This window comes from Lissotriton helveticus, chromosome 3_2 (assembly GCF_964261635.1).
Source record: "Lissotriton helveticus chromosome 3_2, aLisHel1.1, whole genome shotgun sequence".
Classification (NCBI taxonomy): Eukaryota; Metazoa; Chordata; class Amphibia; order Caudata; family Salamandridae; genus Lissotriton; species Lissotriton helveticus.
The window spans coordinates 496,926,977-496,943,339 of record NC_136062.1 but is presented as its reverse complement, the minus strand read 5'-3'; the positions used below and the strand labels follow the sequence as shown (position 1 = coordinate 496,943,339).

The 16,363-nt window shown below is 51.3% G+C and overlaps 1 protein-coding gene across 2 annotated transcripts in view; it reads right to left on the bottom strand.

Annotated features, from left to right (window-relative positions):
• LOC144826378 (transmembrane protein 178B-like) overlaps positions 1 to 16,363 on the bottom strand; it is a 119,325-nt gene that overhangs the window by 28,733 nt on the left and 74,229 nt on the right. For both annotated transcript variants that reach the window (XM_078684707.1, XM_078684706.1), the window contains one exon: positions 3,674 to 3,787. In XM_078684707.1, coding sequence (XP_078540833.1) covers positions 3,674 to 3,787 — 114 coding nt within the window. The remainder of the gene's footprint in view (positions 1 to 3,673; positions 3,788 to 16,363) is intronic.

Here is a 16,363-nt window from a genome sequence, read left to right as displayed (position 1 = left end):
GTAATGTGTAAAGCAATAGCTCTGACACACGAAGCCCTCCACGACAGGGGTCCTTCGTATCTGAACGAATGGATCAGGGCTTACAGACCACATAGACTGCAGCCCTCCGGTCAGGCTGGGCTGATAATAGTTCCCCGCTTTAAAAAGCAGCAGGGAGGGGGTTCTTTCTTCATGGTCTACCCCGCAAGCCTATGGAACCTGCTGCCCAGACATCTGAGGTCACAGATGGGGAAGCTGGCTTTAAAAAAGCCTGCCAGCATACCTCTTTAGTAGTTAGGGTGTTGGGGTACCGGCTGGGTTCTGTGTCTCTGTATCAGATTGTTGGAACGTGGGTTATTGGTTGTGGTAAATATGCATCCACCACTGGCTGTGAGGTCACTAACACAGTCTAGGGCTCAGAAGAGGTCTCAGTGGGGACACAGAGATATGGATTTTTAAAGATTAAACTCTTTCTAGTGCTTTGAAATGTATAGTGCCACTCTGGGACATCTGGTCACACTTGACCATGACAAATGTAAACGTTCAGGCTAACCACATTGGAGGCCTGCGCAGAGACACTCAATGGCAGGCCTCAGCCAAAATTTTACCTTCAGACTTCGAAACTTTTCTGGATTTTTTTTACGCTCGGGTCCCTCAACGCTCTTCACTAGTCTTGGTTTGGTGAGGGTTTGCCAGCTTGAATTTCAGGGAGCTTCTGGTCAAACTCTGGAAGTCAGGCCTCCGGAGCTCTTCAGCGAGACAAACCTGGATCCGGGCCGGGTCGCGACTTAAGATGGCTAGCTTGGCTCTTGTGGTTGAGTCAGTCAACTTGTGGAGCTTTATCCACTCTAAACTTATGGAACTTTTTCCAGAAGTTCCTTCTTTAGGGTCCAAAGTGTCCAAAACACAATCCAAGGGTCTGGAAGCTCCAAGATGGTCCTTGAAAGGTTAGGACTACAATTACCACAATGCATCTGGACAAAACCCTTAAAAGCCATACTTGGTCCACTCCAGGCAATGGACTCTTGGTGATGATGGGCCAGGTGAGCTCTGTTAACCTGAGGCTTGTAGGGAGTCAATTCTTTAATCCTTTTGAAGCAAGGGGCATCCAAAGAGCAGTATATCCAGATAATGCAGCCGGAGCAAATCAAGTTTCCAGCTGGCAATCCTCCTTCTTCTCAGCTTTTTGGAGCAGATCTGAGAGGCTCTGAACCTTTCACATATTTATTCAGTGTTCTCTGGGGTCAAACAGAAGAGCACTCTTGTCCAATGAGGTGCAAGGCAACACCCCAGAGCAAGCCCACTTTCTCCAAAGTGTGGCATAATCTTCTCCCAGAAAGCATTATTCCTCCAAAATTCAATATGCTGAAATCTCAGCAGAGCATGTAGAGCGAACGAAACCAACTCTGAGTGAAGCTCATTTCAACAGCTCTCCACCCTCTGACATCTGCATATTCCTTCCTTAAGGCTCCCGTCTGCCTGGGTCAGAAGGGATGGAGGTGGATGGACCTGGCATTCCCTGCCTGTCCTATTCCTTCTTTGAAGCTTCGTGCTTTACGCCCCCTCCCTCATGCTCTGGCACCCCGGTGTAGCAGAACCCTCTCCACCAGATAACCTCTCCGTGGGCGAGCCACTTATCACTTCATCAAAGCAGCCTGGCTAATCCTGTTAACTCTGACCAATCAGGGAAGACTACAGGCAGGCTGAATTTTGGCTTACAGACAAGAAAGTCCTATAACTTCTTTTTAACCCGTTCCGTGCTGGCCGACGCAAGCAGTACCTTCTGGGTGCTGCGCACGACTGTTGGCCGACGCAGCCCCGCCCACTCTGTAGAACGCCTGCATTCCGCTGGGGTAAACGGGTTAATATATTTCAGAATCAATTCACTAATGGCATATTGCTAGATTTATCAATAACATTCTCTCAAGTCCATGAATGATAATTTTTTAATTCAATTCCTAGCAATATTTATTAGTTCATAAACTATTGCCTGTTATCGTATAGGGTCCGGCATCTACAATGGGGAAACGGTAAGGTGCAATTTCTCCATCATCAGGGCATATAAAACATCTTACAGTTACAGAACCCCCCACCCCTGGGACACCTGGAGGAGACCTTGGGGGTTCTGAATATGCCACAATCATGTAGATCTGCACTCTACAGCGCTCCTGGGGACAACGTTGATTTTGAGAGGCACTTTACTTCAACGAGGAAAGTGAAATGTGTCATTTCTCTAGCTCCGGGGCATAAAAACATCTCTTATAAGGGCCCTCCTTATAATGACGTGATCCCCACAACTGTGACACATAGGAGCGACCCCAGGGGTACCTAATATGCCACATTATTGCAGATTATCACTTTTCAGGTGCCCGCACTGCCAAAGTTGTGTTTGCAGTGAATTTACTTTTAAGAGCAGAGCTGCAACACAGGGCTGCCTTTGGAATGACCCCAAACTCTCAGCAAGGCTCACATGCAAGGGCAGAAAGGGCAGCTGTCCTCTAACCTGCCATGCTAGGGACTTATAGGTAGTTATAATTCCCATGCCCTATTATCTACTAGAGACCTATAGGTACCCTAATGTATAGTAAACCCTATGACATGTGTGTGTTTTCACTTGTGTTTTCAGCAGAGCACTGGCCCTGGGCCTGCCCGACAGAGCCCAAGGCACTCTCGGGGTCAGAAAACCAGCATCCAGGGGCCCCAAATGGGGCAAAAAGTGGGGGGACACTGCAAACAGCTCCTGATTTCTAACACTGCCTCTGCTGTTTAGCGCCCGGACAGTCTTGGAGTAGCTGAGCACGATATAATAACTTTCATTTATTCATTCATTCATAAAACATTGGATCACCCGATCCCAGGTGAGCCCACATGCCAGGAGGGCAATGACTCACTTCGAGAAATGGATTATCACCCGGTCCAAAGATGAAAAAATACTGTCCTATATCTATAACTTCTTAAACCCACCCACAGCCCCCACCAAATTCCGTGCACAAATATGGTGGGAGGTGGAGCAGAAGCGCGGCTTCAGACCCAAAGGATGGTGGGACATCCTCCGCAGAACCCCAACCTCAGCCCGCGCACATCTGGGCTGGAACCTCTACTCAAAATACCATACTACTGGAACTACAGCTCTGTTCTATGTGCCAAATACATCACAGGGGCAGTATCAGACCTTGTGCCACCCACCAGGTCACAGGACAGGGCAGGACCCAACAGGCCCCGCCCCCCGCACACACATCAAATTAGCATGAGGCTGGGGACAAAAATGAAAAACCAGCACAAGAAGTCACTCAGGGCAGGAAGTCGTGACTGTGCACCATGCAGGGGGCATTCTTTTCCAACACAGTGTATAGGAATGTATGGGGGATCCTTCAAATACCCCAGTTTATGGCAAGTATACTCATGAGGATTCATTGGTACAGAGATGGTGCCCTTGATGGCATGTGTGCTTGTGGCAGGACAGTTCAAGGGGGCACAGATGCTGGTGTATGCACTCATGCTGTGCCAGGGAAGTGGGAGTGGTGGGGGGTGCCTTGGCACGTGTGCTTGTGGCATGACAGTTCAAGGGGGCACTGGTGCTGGTGTATGTACTCTTGCTGTGCCAGGGCAGCAGTGGAGGAGGGGGCAGTGCCCTCGATGGCACGTGTGCTCTTGGCCTGGTAGTTCAGTGGAGGGGGGTGCCCATCATACTCACGCAGGGCGTGCCACTCGTCCTGGCGGATGGTCTTGGTGATGTTGATGGGCAGGTTACGTGGCAGCGACGCGGAGGTGTAGTGATACTTCACGGCCGTGCACCGGTCGATGACACCTGAGAGAGAAGAAACACAAGAGCTTCAATGCACAGGTAACACCTCAGTGGAGAGACAGAGAAAGAGAGGGCAGGAGCAAGGAAGAGAGAGAGAGGAGAGAGAAGATAGAGGAGGGGCAAGGCAGAGTGAGAGAGGAGGGGGATAGAGGCAGCGAAAACAAGAGACAGAGGAGGAAGAGAAACAAAAGAAGGTGAGAGGAAGAGACAGAGAGGAGGAAGATAGAGACAGAGAGAGAAACAAGAGACGGTGAGAGGAAGAGACAGAGGGGCACATTCTCAAGGATTTATCGCTGAGTTATCAGCACTTTATCACAGTCAAGGTGGTGAGAAATCTATCGCCCCATTCACAAGCTGGAGCTAACAGCCCATATCACCAGCTTTACCTGCAATAGCAGCCACAAAAATTATCACCACAGATGACCCCGGCAACTATCGCTAATGAGATGCAGATTAGGCGTTCCCGTGCAAAAAACCGCAACACCACCACTCTGGAACAATCTCAATGACCAGCCAGATCGGCGATGAGACCCAAAAGAGGCGGTAAGACACGTTTGCAGCAGGAAATTAATACCTGCTCTGACCTGGTGTAAAGTCGGACAACAACCTGCACCAGAAAAGGGAGCCCAGCCCAGAGCCACACCTGAACGGCAACAGATGCCAGGGAGCTACTGATCATGTAGCCTGGAAACCCAAGAGAGCCACAACACCCACCGCCACCACCCCCAGGACCCCCCCTCTACCCCCGGACCTCCACAGCCCCTCCCGGAGCTACACTGTGGCAGCACAGACAAAGCAGCGGACCTTCAGGAAACGCACCGGCCTCACAGACTTAACACTAGAGAATGTCATTGCCCACTACAAACTCAAAAGGACAACCATCCCCCGCATCCTGAACATCATTGCCCACAGGCTGATGGTACCACCACAGCGGACAACCAACATCTCTGCGCAGACAAAACTGCTGGCTGTGCTGCACCTGTTGGCCTCTGGTACCTTCCAACCAACAACCGCCAGAGTCGGAGGAGTCTAACAGCCAGCCCTATCCAAGTTCCCCACAACTGTATTGGATGACACCATCTGCTTGGTACCACACTACCTATCCTTCACCCACACTGCGCAGGAACAGCTGGAGCAACCAAGCAAGGCGTCTACGCCATAGCTGGCTTCCCACACGTGTTAGGGGGCATTTGACTGCACACATGTCCTACTTGTGCCCCCTGGCAACACTGCACACAATACCCACAACAGAAAGCACACGCATTCCATCAATGTGCAGAGCCTGAGCTGTACTGAAAGGGCAGAGCACGAGCTGCACTGAAAGGGAGGAGCTTGGGCTGCTCTGAAAGGGCAAAGCCCAGTCTGCGCTGAAAGGGCGGAGCCTGGGTTGCACTGAAAGGGCGGAGCCTAGGTTGCACTGAAAGGGCGGAGCACGAGCTGCCCTGAAAGGGCGGAGCCCTGGCTGCGCTGAAAGGGCGGAGCCCAGGCTGCCCTGAAAGGACGGAGCCCAGGCTGCGCTGAAAGGGCGGAGCCCAGGCTGCCCTGAAAGGGCGGAGCCCAGGCTGCGCTGAAAGGGCGGAGCCCAGGCTGCCCTGAAAGGGTGGAGCCTAGGCTGCGCTGAAAGGGCGGAGCCGGGCTGCACTGAAAGGGCAGAGCACGAGCTGCCCTGAAAGGGAGGAGCCTGGGCTGCGCTGAAAGGGCGGAGCCTGGGCTGCGCTGAAAGAGCGGAGCCTGGGCTGCACTGAAAGGGCAGAGCACGAGCTGCCCTGAAAGGGAGGAGCCTGGGCTGCGCTGAAAGGGCGGAGCCTGGGCTGCGCTGAAAGGGCGGAGCCTGGGCTGCGCTGAAAGGGCGGAGCCCAGGCTGCCCTGAAAGGGCGGAGCCCTGGCTGCGCTGAAAGGGTGGAGCCTGGGCTGCGCTGAAAGGGCGGAGCCCGGGCTGCGCTGAAAGGGCGGAGCCCAGGCTGCGCTGAAAGGGTGGAGTCTGGGCTGCGCTGAAAGGGCGGAGCCTGGGCTGCGCTGAAAGGGCGGAGCCTGGGCTGCACTGAAAGGGCAGAGCACGAGCTGCCCTGAAAGGGAGGAGCCTGGGCTGCGCTGAAAGGGCGGAGCCCAGGCTGCACTGAAAGGGCGGAGCCAAGGCTGCGCTGAAAGGGCGGAGCCCAGGCTGCGCTGAAAGGGCAGAGACCACGCTGCGCTGAAAGGGCGGAGCCTGGGCTGCGCTGAAAGGGCGGAGCCCAGGCTGCGGTGAAAGGGCAGAGCACGAGCTGCCCTGAAAGGGAGGAGCTTGGGCTGCTCTGAAAGGGCGGAGCCCAGGCTGCAGTGAAAGGGAGGAGCTTGGGCTGCTCTGAAAGGGCGGAGCCTAGGTTGCACTGAAAGGGCGGAGCACAGGCTGCACTGAAAGGGCGGAGCACAGGCTGCACTGAAAGGGCAGAGCCCAGGCTGCACTGAAAGGGCGGAGCCCGGGCTGCACAGAAAGGGCGGAGCCTGGGTTGCACTGAAAGGGCGGAGCCTGGGTTGCACTGAAAGGGCGGAGCACAGGCTGCACTGAAAGGGCGGAGCTTGGGCTGCGCTGAAAGGGCGGAGCCAAGGCTGCGCTGAAAGGGCGGAGTCTGGGCTGCGCTGAAAGGGCGGAGCCCAGGCTGCGGTGAAAGGGCAGAGCACGAGCTGCCCTGAAAGGGAGGAGCTTGGGCTGCTCTGAAAGGGCGGAGCCCAGGCTGCAGTGAAAGGGAGGAGCACAGGCTGCACTGAAAGGGCGGAGCCCAGGCTGCACTGAAAGGGGGGAGCCCGGGCTGCACTGAAAGGGCGGAGCCTGGGTTGCACTGAAAGGGCGGAGCATGGGTTGCACTGAAAGGGCAAATCCCAGTCTGCGCTGAAAGGGCGGAGCCTGGGTTGCACTGAAAGGGCGGAGCACAGGCTGCACTGAAAGGGCGGAGCTTGGGCTGCGCTGAAAGGGCAGAGCCCGGGCTGTGCTGAAAGGGCAGAGCCCAGGCTGCACTGAAAGGGCGGAGCCCAGGCTGCGCTGAAAGGGAGGAGCCCGGGCTGCACTGAAAGGGCGGAGCTTGGGCTGGGCTGAAAGGGCAGAGCCCAGGCTGCACTGAAAGGGCGGAGCTTGGGCTGCGCTGAAATGGCAGAGCCCAAGCTGCGGGAAAGAGCGGAGCCTAGGCTGCACTGATAGGGCGGAGCCTGGGCTGCGCTGAAAGGGTGGAGCCCAGGCTGTGCTGAAAGGGCGGAGCCCGCACTGCGCTGAAAGGGCAGAGCCCAGGCTGCACTGAAAGGGCGGAGCCTGGGCTGCGCTGAAAGGGTGGAGCCCAGGCTGTGCTGAAAGGGCGGAGCCCAGGCTGCGCTGAAAGGGCGGAGCCCAGGCCGCGCTGAAAGGGCAGAGCCTGGGCTGCGCTGAAAGGGCGGAGCCTAGGCTGCGCTGAAAGGGCGGAGCCCGGGCTGCGCTGAAAGGGCGGAGCCCATGCTGCGCTGAAAGGGCGGAGCCCAGGCCGCGCTGAAAGGGCGGAGCCCGGGCTGCGCTGAAAGGGTGGAGCCTAGGCTGCGCTGAAAGGGCGGAGCCCGGGCTGCGCTGAAAGGGCAGAGCCAAGGCTGTGCTGAAAGGGCGGAGCCCAGGCTGCACTGGAAGGGCGGAGCCCAGGCCGCGCTGAAAGGGCGGAGCCCGGGCTGCGCTGAAAGGGCGGAGCCTAGGCTGCGCTGAAAGGGCGGAGCCCGGGCTGCGCTGAAAGGGCAGAGCCAAGGCTGTGCTGAAAGGGCGGAGCCCAGGCTGCGCTGGAAGGGTGGAGCCCGGGCTGCGCTGAAAGGGCAGAGCCAAGGCTGTGCTGAAAGGGCGGAGCCCAGGCCGCACTGAAAGGGTGGAGCCCGGGCTGCACTGAAAGAGCGGAGCCTAGGCTGCGCTGAAAGGGCGGAACCCAGGCTGCGCAGAAAGGGCGGAGCCCAGGCTGCGCTGAAAGGGCGGAGCCCAGGCTGTGCTGAAAGGGCGGAGCCAAGGCTGTGCTGAAAGGGTGGAGCCCAGGCTGTGCTGAAAGGGCGGAGCCCAGGCTGTGCTGAAAGGGCGGAGCCCAGGCCGCGCTGAAAGGGCGGAGCCTGGGCTGCACTGAAAGGGCGGAGCCCGGACTGCGCTGAAAGGGCGGAGCCCAGGCAGCACTGAAAGGGCGGAGCCCGGACTGCGCTGAAAGGGCGGAGCCTAGGCTGCGCTGAAAGGGCGGAGCCCAGGCTGCACTGAAAGGGAGGAGCCCGGGCTGCACTGAAAGGGAGGAGCCCAGGCTGCGCTGAAAGGGAGGAGCCCAGGCTGCGCTGAAAGGGAGGAGCTTGGGCTGCACTGAAAGAGCGGAGCCTAGGCTGCGCTGAAAGGGCGGAACCCAGGCTGCGCAGAAAGGGCGGAGCCCAGGCTGCGCTGAAAGGGCGGAGCCCAGGCTGTGCTGAAAGGGCAGAGCCAAGGCTGTGCTGAAAGGGTGGAGCCCAGGCTGTGCTGAAAGGGCGGAGCCCAGGCTGTGCTGAAAGGGCGGAGCCCAGGCCGCGCTGAAAGGGCGGAGCCTGGGCTCCACTGAAAGGGCGGAGCCCGGACTGCGCTGAAAGGGCGGAGCCCAGGCAGCACTGAAAGGGCGGAGCCCGGACTGCGCTGAAAGGGCGGAGCCTAGGCTGCGCTGAAAGGGCGGAGCCCAGGCTGCACTGAAAGGGAGGAGCCCGGGCTGCACTGAAAGGGAGGAGCCCAGGCTGCGCTGAAAGGGAGGAGCCCAGGCTGCGCTGAAAGGGAGGAGCTTGGGCTGCTCTGAAAAGGCAGAGCTCTCACGGCCTTTCAACTGCACCTCTCCCCCTTTAGTGAACAGACAGGGGGAGCCATAGTTGGTGCACAGCGGCTGCGGTTTATTCAGTATACCACCCGGACGTGAAACACCCCAACCTAATGGTCATTAGCAATCCATGGTTTCAAACACTTCAACACATCTGCCACATCTGTCACGTTTACTACAGCTGTTCTGGTCTTGTTGGTCCCTATTGAAATACTGGCAGCACTTCCCGCACAGCCTGCGCGACTCTCCCTTTGCAGGTTTCTACTGTTTGCTGCCAAGACCTACGTGGGGGCTGTCTGGCCTATCCAGGGCTGCAAGTGCCGTGTCTGCCTGCAGCTGACCCTCGCTGACCATCGTCTGCTCCCAGTGCCCCTGTCATGGGGCATCTCAAGGACAGTGTCTGAGCAGCTCTTCTACTCTGGCCGTCATTGCGAGCTGTTACCTGCCCTGTGCCCCTGTCGTGGGGCATCCCAAGGACACTGATTGGGCAGCTCCTCTACTCTGGCCGTCATTGTGTGCTGTCATCTGCCCCCGTGTCCCTGCCATGTGGCATCCCAAGAACACTGATTGGGCCACTCTTCTACTCTGGCCGCAGGCCGTCTTGTGTGCTGTCATCTGCCCCCGTGTCCCTGTCGAGGGGCATCTCGAGGACACTGGTTGGGCCGCTCTTCTTCTTAGGCGTTGTGCTTTCCTTGGTTGTGTGGGCGTGCTGTCTCCGTGACCCTTTACAACGATCCCATCCTGCGGCTGTGATGCCCACAATCTGGTGAGGGTAGGTGGGTAGAGGACGGAGAGGTCAATTCATGACGAGGGTCCCGTGTCCTGCCTTTTGACCTCCAGGTCACTGTGCCCAATCTTCCTGGATTGGGCCATTTAACCCACGCGGCCAATCGCTTTTGTGTGTTTTCGTGGGCTGCGCTGCCTGTTCCCTGGAGGCCCCGCCCTTGGGCAGTGTGCGCGTGCGCCCCTATGGGGTCCGGCTATGCCTTCCGTGGCCGGCACGTGTTCCATGAGGTCACTGCATGAAGCCCGAGGTCCTCGAACTAGATACACACGTGTGCTCACAAGTCTAGAGTGTCGTAAGGGCAAGGCCAGTTCTAGGATTTTCGGGGTCCTGGGCAAAAGGGAAGATGCGAGGCCCCTGAAATGTACATGAGTGTCACCTTCTGGGCTCAGGAAGCTGCTTTGTGCAGACTCCTCCCGGTCCGCAGCTCCTCCTCTCAGCCACCTACGAGCACCTCTTTTACAGCCCATTTCGTACTGAAGGTGTGATATATGCTTGGGGCTGAGAGTTAAACCTGTGTGGGCCAAAATGCTGACAACGGGCGTCCTGTGGAGTCTCTGAATGGGTGTCCCCCACCCTGAGGCCTACCTACTCCAGCCCTTAGAGGCCCAAGAAGAGGGCCCCCACCCATGGGCCCAATTGTAAAGAGACAGCTTTCTTTTAGGTTAACAGGCAGGGGTACATGAGGACTGGCGGGGTGCTGCAATTGTGCGGGGCCCATGCTGATAGGCTGAGTGCGAGGCCCTGGGCAGCTGCCCACACTGCCCATGCCTAGCGCCGGCCCTACATAAGGGGTTCAGGACTCAGTCTCCTCAAAATACGTCAAAATGTTTCAAGAGCTCCCCTTCTTTCCACCCCGATGGGGTGTCCCACTCAACAGCCCTGTACAAATGCAGAACAAATGTCACCATGAGCGAGCCAATCAGAAGGCCCGAAGGAAGCCACGCCTTTAACCTGAGGGCTATGGCAGGGTTCAAAAAGGGCAAAATGTGCATTTAAGCATCAAGAATGGGGTTGAACGGATACCTGTGTGGGGGGCCAGGTCATGGGAAACAGTTTCAAGGACACATATACATGCCCTACCCAGCTGTGCCACACTGCGCACCTCCACACTAACAGCTACAGCCAGAGCTCTGCCCATGAAGAGGGCTAGAAAGGGAGGGAGATCCTTCAGGTACAATGTGGCACAACTTTGGAACCAGCTCAAACCCTTCCTGTTTCTTAACTAACCCCCATGGAGCCTGCGACTGCGGTCTGTGGTACTATCAACGCTAGCACGCCTTCGGGTCGCCATGCGCTGTATAAATCTTCCTAACATAACATAACATAACATAACATTACACCCCAGAACTCAAGGGCTCCCCAAATCCATGGCATTCGAAGGGACTCCTGGGCCGAAGCGGGCGCTTCGGGTGGTTCTCTTGGTACGGAGATACCATATAGGGGTCGAGTCTATTGCGGAGCAGCTGGCATTCAAGTGGCACGGATGACGTCAGCCGTGAGGCACGTCTCCCAGATGGCCCCGGGAGGGCTCTTACAAGGGTGCCACCGTCTAAGGCGTCACTTGGACCCTGGCCACAGCTTCACGATTCGAAACAATTCTATATACAGTAACTGACGAAGATCCGGAAATAATTCACCATCTGCCTTCAATGCCTCAGAAATTAACACGTGAATATATTATTAATTAGAAGTCGATTCTGACTTCGGCAACACGTTATTACTCCAAAAATAAAATAATATCACACATTTCCTTTGGAAGTGGCAAGCTCAGCCACACAGCAGCAGCAGGACATTAATCGGGAAAAACATCATATTTGGAGACAATGAGGCCTGTTCACAAACTGCACTTTGTAGTATGCTTTGTAGGGCTACAGTAGAACTAATAAAGTACCAAATGCTATTCACAACCTATGTACAGAGGCCCACGCCTCCGCCTGTCCTATCTTTTGCCGTGAGACGCGGGCATAATGTAATAGTACGTTAATGCACGTCAGATTCATTAGAAACTTAGATTAACATTGGTTGGGTGATGAAAGTAATGGGACCCTGTGTGCTTACTTACAGGACTAGATTATGGAGGAGATATGGTCTTATGACACTCGAGAAGTGGAAATGTTCCTCAACTACAGATATCAAAATGTAAGGAATACTGAAATTCATTTTAGAAATGATTTCTATGTGTTACCAGAGGTTTGTACCAGGCATGTTCTTGGAAATTATGGTTTTGTGATGATGAGAAAACATGAATCATTTTGGATTATTTATTATATTTTTGAGAATCTACTTTATTTTTGAAAAATATATTTGAGGTCCTCGGTTAATATGTGGTATTGAAGTCAATGTTCTTGAATCATGGATGGATGGATTATTAATACATCAAATTGGAGATAGTGGCCTTCATTACGATGTCGGTCAGAGTTGCCTCCGACTGACCGTTTCGGTGAGGGGACCGCCCAACCATAGGTCAGCAGTTCCGAACACCTGATTATCAATCGACCGCACATGGTGTGGTCGGATACTTCCATTTCTCTATGAGAGGTTGTGCTGTTGGCGGAAACCGCCCGCAGCACAAGCTTCCATTGAAAAATGAGAGATTGTGAAAATGCTGCACCTGGTGCAGGGATTTTCAGGGGGGCACCGTAGGTGTCCCCCATGCCCATAAGAAGAGGGCCGGGGAGGGACGCCCTGCTAGGGGCCTCCAATGCCGCTTTCCAACAGCCTTCCCACGTTGGAAAGGCTGACATGGAAAGGCCGTCGGAAACCAACATCATAATTAAGGCTCCCTGTTTTCCGTTTTTATAGATTTTTACAGATCAATACAGACACAAAGCAATGTGTTTTCTGTCTGCATTTATTTTTAATACTGGATAAATACAGAAAATTGTGCTTCTTTTAACCCCGTCCATGCGTATGACGAGCCCAGCTCATCATGAGGCACAGTGGAGCTGTGCTCACGACGAGCCGTCATAAAGGTCGCGGTACGCCCACGCGAGATTGATTCCCCACCTGTTCGGGAGAAATAATCAGTGGGCGGAGTCGTGACGAGCCTAGCTCGTCATTTACACAGCTCTACTGTGACTCATGACGAGCTGGGCTCGTCACGAGCACCGCGGTGCGCGCAACCCCACTCCCCCCACGCCGTGGGGGAATTACCCCAGCGGCAATGGGGTTAAGTGACTCGCTGTACTGTCTTTTATAAATTATAGGGCAGCAGTTGAGCAGATGGACAGCATGGGAAATGTCTTTAAATAACGGCATATATCAACATACATTTATGGTATAATGTTGGTATTTACCAGTGGATGTATTGTTATGTAATATTTGATGGCTTAAAAAGCTAAAACACGACAGACATCAAAGTATGAGTACGCATCCATCAGTTAAATAAATATGGAAATGTTCAGTTTTACAACTTCATTTATCCGCAAAACACAAAGTAAATATGGAGAAATACAGATAAATTGGCCCAAAAATAAATAGGGATAAATACAGATGGAAATGTTAAAAATGAAAAAATACCACAAAACCAGGAGCCCTAATCATAATCCCGACGGTGAAAACTTTTCTGCCGTCCTTATGAGATTATGGTTGGTTTCCGACTGACCAACGGGAAGGCGTTTGGTCGGACCCTCCGACTGCTGTCTTCAACCGCACCCATCCTGATGTGTTGGTTGGACCGCAGCAGTAGATGTGGTTCGAACTGCAACCACACGCTGTCAGTTGCGGTCCGAACCGCATCGTAATGAGGCCCTCTGTGTATAATAGGAAATGCAGTGACTATGTTGTTTTGGCATCGTAACTAATAATATCTGTGATGTATAGATTTTTTATGTAAGTTCAGCCCATTTGTTGATCTGTACAAATTGAGACATCTGCTAATGTTCTTCTTGGATGCTGCAATTTGGGATACTGATTTTATTCACTTAAATATTTTAATTTAATGGGTGGATTTCTATGTTTGTTCACAGCCCTGATGAAGTTCTGTTGGTTGGGCGAAACGCATTGGCTGGGCTGAGAATTTTTGTTTGAAGGATACATTTCGATGCATCATACATTGACTCCTGTGAAATCAATGGACTGAATGGAGAATTTATATATATTTAGAGCCTATCGGACTTTTGATCTTCTGTTATTATGAATCATAGGATGTCTGTAGGAATTTAAGGGCTTCCCTTTGCAGTGAGCTTAGCTAGTAAATGTGGAAGGGACAAGGAAACGTGATTGGAAAATGGGGAATACTTACTTCCAAAGGGGGGTGGACTTGGGAGGAGTAAAGAGGCATTAAGGAGAGATTAATTGAGGGGGGTGAACCCACTTACAAAAGAGTGAGCCCACTTGTACTCAGAAACTGCTCTTCAAAGTTACTACAGCCAACAAAAAAAAACATTTGTAAATTACTCCAGCTCAGTGCACTAGTAAGTCCATCACCACCAGTGGCCAAACACTGGTACTGCAACACCCTCCCATAGAAAATAATGGAGGTATGGCCTTAAAATAAAACCCCACATGAACTACTGTTAAAATTAATTTAATTATATAAATTATTTGAAAATATATATAAATGCCATTTAGTGTTAACAAATTGTCTATAAATAAAACATTTATTTAAAATATTACATTTTTCTAAATGTAGAAATTCAGCTATAATAATTTTTTATTAAAGCATAATTAAATTCTTTTTAATGATTTCAATACACCACATTGAATGATTATTAATAAATAAACACAGACACACACACACACACACATACACACACACACACATGTATATATATTCACTGAAAAAACCATAGGTTTCACACCAGTTATAGTCAGCTGGAAATTTTACTCGCATAAATCCATTGAAATTCCCACGTTATAGTTAGTTGGACTCCTCCGCCGCCGGAGGAAGATCCTTCTCTTACCTGGCTTCCAAGACTTGGAACTCCCTCCCCATCCACCTTCGGCTGACCCAGGACCATCTCTCCTTCAGGAAACAACTCAAGACCTGGCTGTTCGAGCAGTAGCATACCCCTCCCCCAAGCGCCTTGAGACCCTCCCGGGTGAGTAGTGCGCTATACAAATGGCATGATTGATTGATTGATTGATTGATTGGACTCACTATAACTTGCGCGTGCAATGCACTGCTGATGACGTCACATATTACATCACTCATGACATGGTCAGTGACATCACTCATGACATCACTGATGACACCATCCAGTGAATGTGTGTCTTTTTAAAAAATAAATATGTGTTATATATGAAAATGTAAAAGTTGATGGAAGAATAAATGTTTAAATAAGTGTTTACATGGATGTTTTTTATAAAAAAAATCGATTGGTTAACTGGTTTATTAAGTGTATCTTAGTGAATACATATATTAGAGAGTAATGTTTAAATATTTAAATATATGTATTAGTGTTTCAATTTGTGTATAAGTAGCTGCATGCTTTGGAGAGTACCTACATGTGTATGTATATGGGTTATTAGATGTTTTTCTTAGTATCAGTATGAGTGTTTGTATGGTTTGGTGGGGGTATTTCTTAGCACATAGATGCATGAATGACTGACTCTCTCTTTGTATGTGTTTTGAAGACAGCATATGTGCAGGACTGTATGGGTGGATGAGTGTGTATATGTGTGTGTTAGTGAGTGAATGACTGTCTCACTAGTGTCTTTATCAGTAACTAAATATGTTTTAATGTAGTATATGTGAATATTGATGTATATGTGAGAGTGAGGGATTGTAAGAGTTCCTATTTAAATTAGTATGTGTTTCTATAAGTGATTGTTTAAGAGAGTAAGTATGTGTAAGTTTATTCAGAAGTAAAGTGGTAGTGTGTGTATAGCTGTATATGCAAATAAATGGATATTCAATAGTTTATTTCTATGTGTGAGTATGTGTGTGAGTAACTTTTGGGTGACTGACGGTGTGTAACAGGATGTATAGGTGTATCACTACATATGATGAGTGAGTATATGTATGAGTGAGTTTATTGAACTGTTGGTGAATGAGTGCATGAGTATATAGATGGTGGAATAATTGAATTGGTTGTTGTAACTGGTATGGCTATCTCCATTTTTTTGAAAATGTTAGTTTTTATTTTTGAATATGTGTTTCAAGGGTTACATTTCAGTGAAAGGAGGTCTGTCACTCTGTCACAAGGATGGTGTCATCAGTGATGTCATGAGTGATGTCACTGACCATGTCATGAGTAATGTAATATGTGATGTCATCAGCAGTGCATTGCACGCGCAAGTTATAGTGAGTCCAACTAACTATAACGTGGGAATTTCAATGGTTTTATGCGAGTAAAATTTCCAGCTGACTATAACTAGTGTGAAACCTATGGTTTTTTCAGTGAATTTAATAGGTTTTTTAAATGCTAATTCGTAACTATAACTGGTGTGAAACCTATGGTTTTTTCAGTGAATTTCATAGGTTTTTTAAATGCTAATTCCTAACTATAACTGGTGTGAAACCTATGGTTTTTTCAGTGAATCTCATAGGTTTTTTAATAGCAAATTTCTTTTGCTATCAAATATAATATTTTTTTAATGAATCCTATATTGTTTATTTATGTAATACTATTTTTTATATGTATATTCTTCATTTTTTTTTTTTCCCCCGGTGCGCTCCCGGTGCGCGTACCGGGGAGCGTCCCGTTAGCGCTATTGCCGCGAACGAAAACATCATCGTAACATATCGCGTAGCCACGACCGCGTGATACGCACGGCGTAAGCGCGCCCGGAAGCACCTACGCGCATACGAACGCGCTACGTAAGCGCCCCGGGGCGCACCCCGGGTCGCGTAGCGTAAGCGCGTCGGGTCATGTGATCTGAAAATAACACTTTTCATTGGTTCAGAACAGATAGGTTTCCAAATGATGAAGGCCCGAGTCATGTGACCTGAAAATAACAATTTTCATTGGTTCAGGACAGTTTTGTTTTCCAAATAATGAAAGCCCCACCTATTTTCCTCATTCTCACTTTGTACTTTGAGTGAAGAAGACCTGCAGCAGG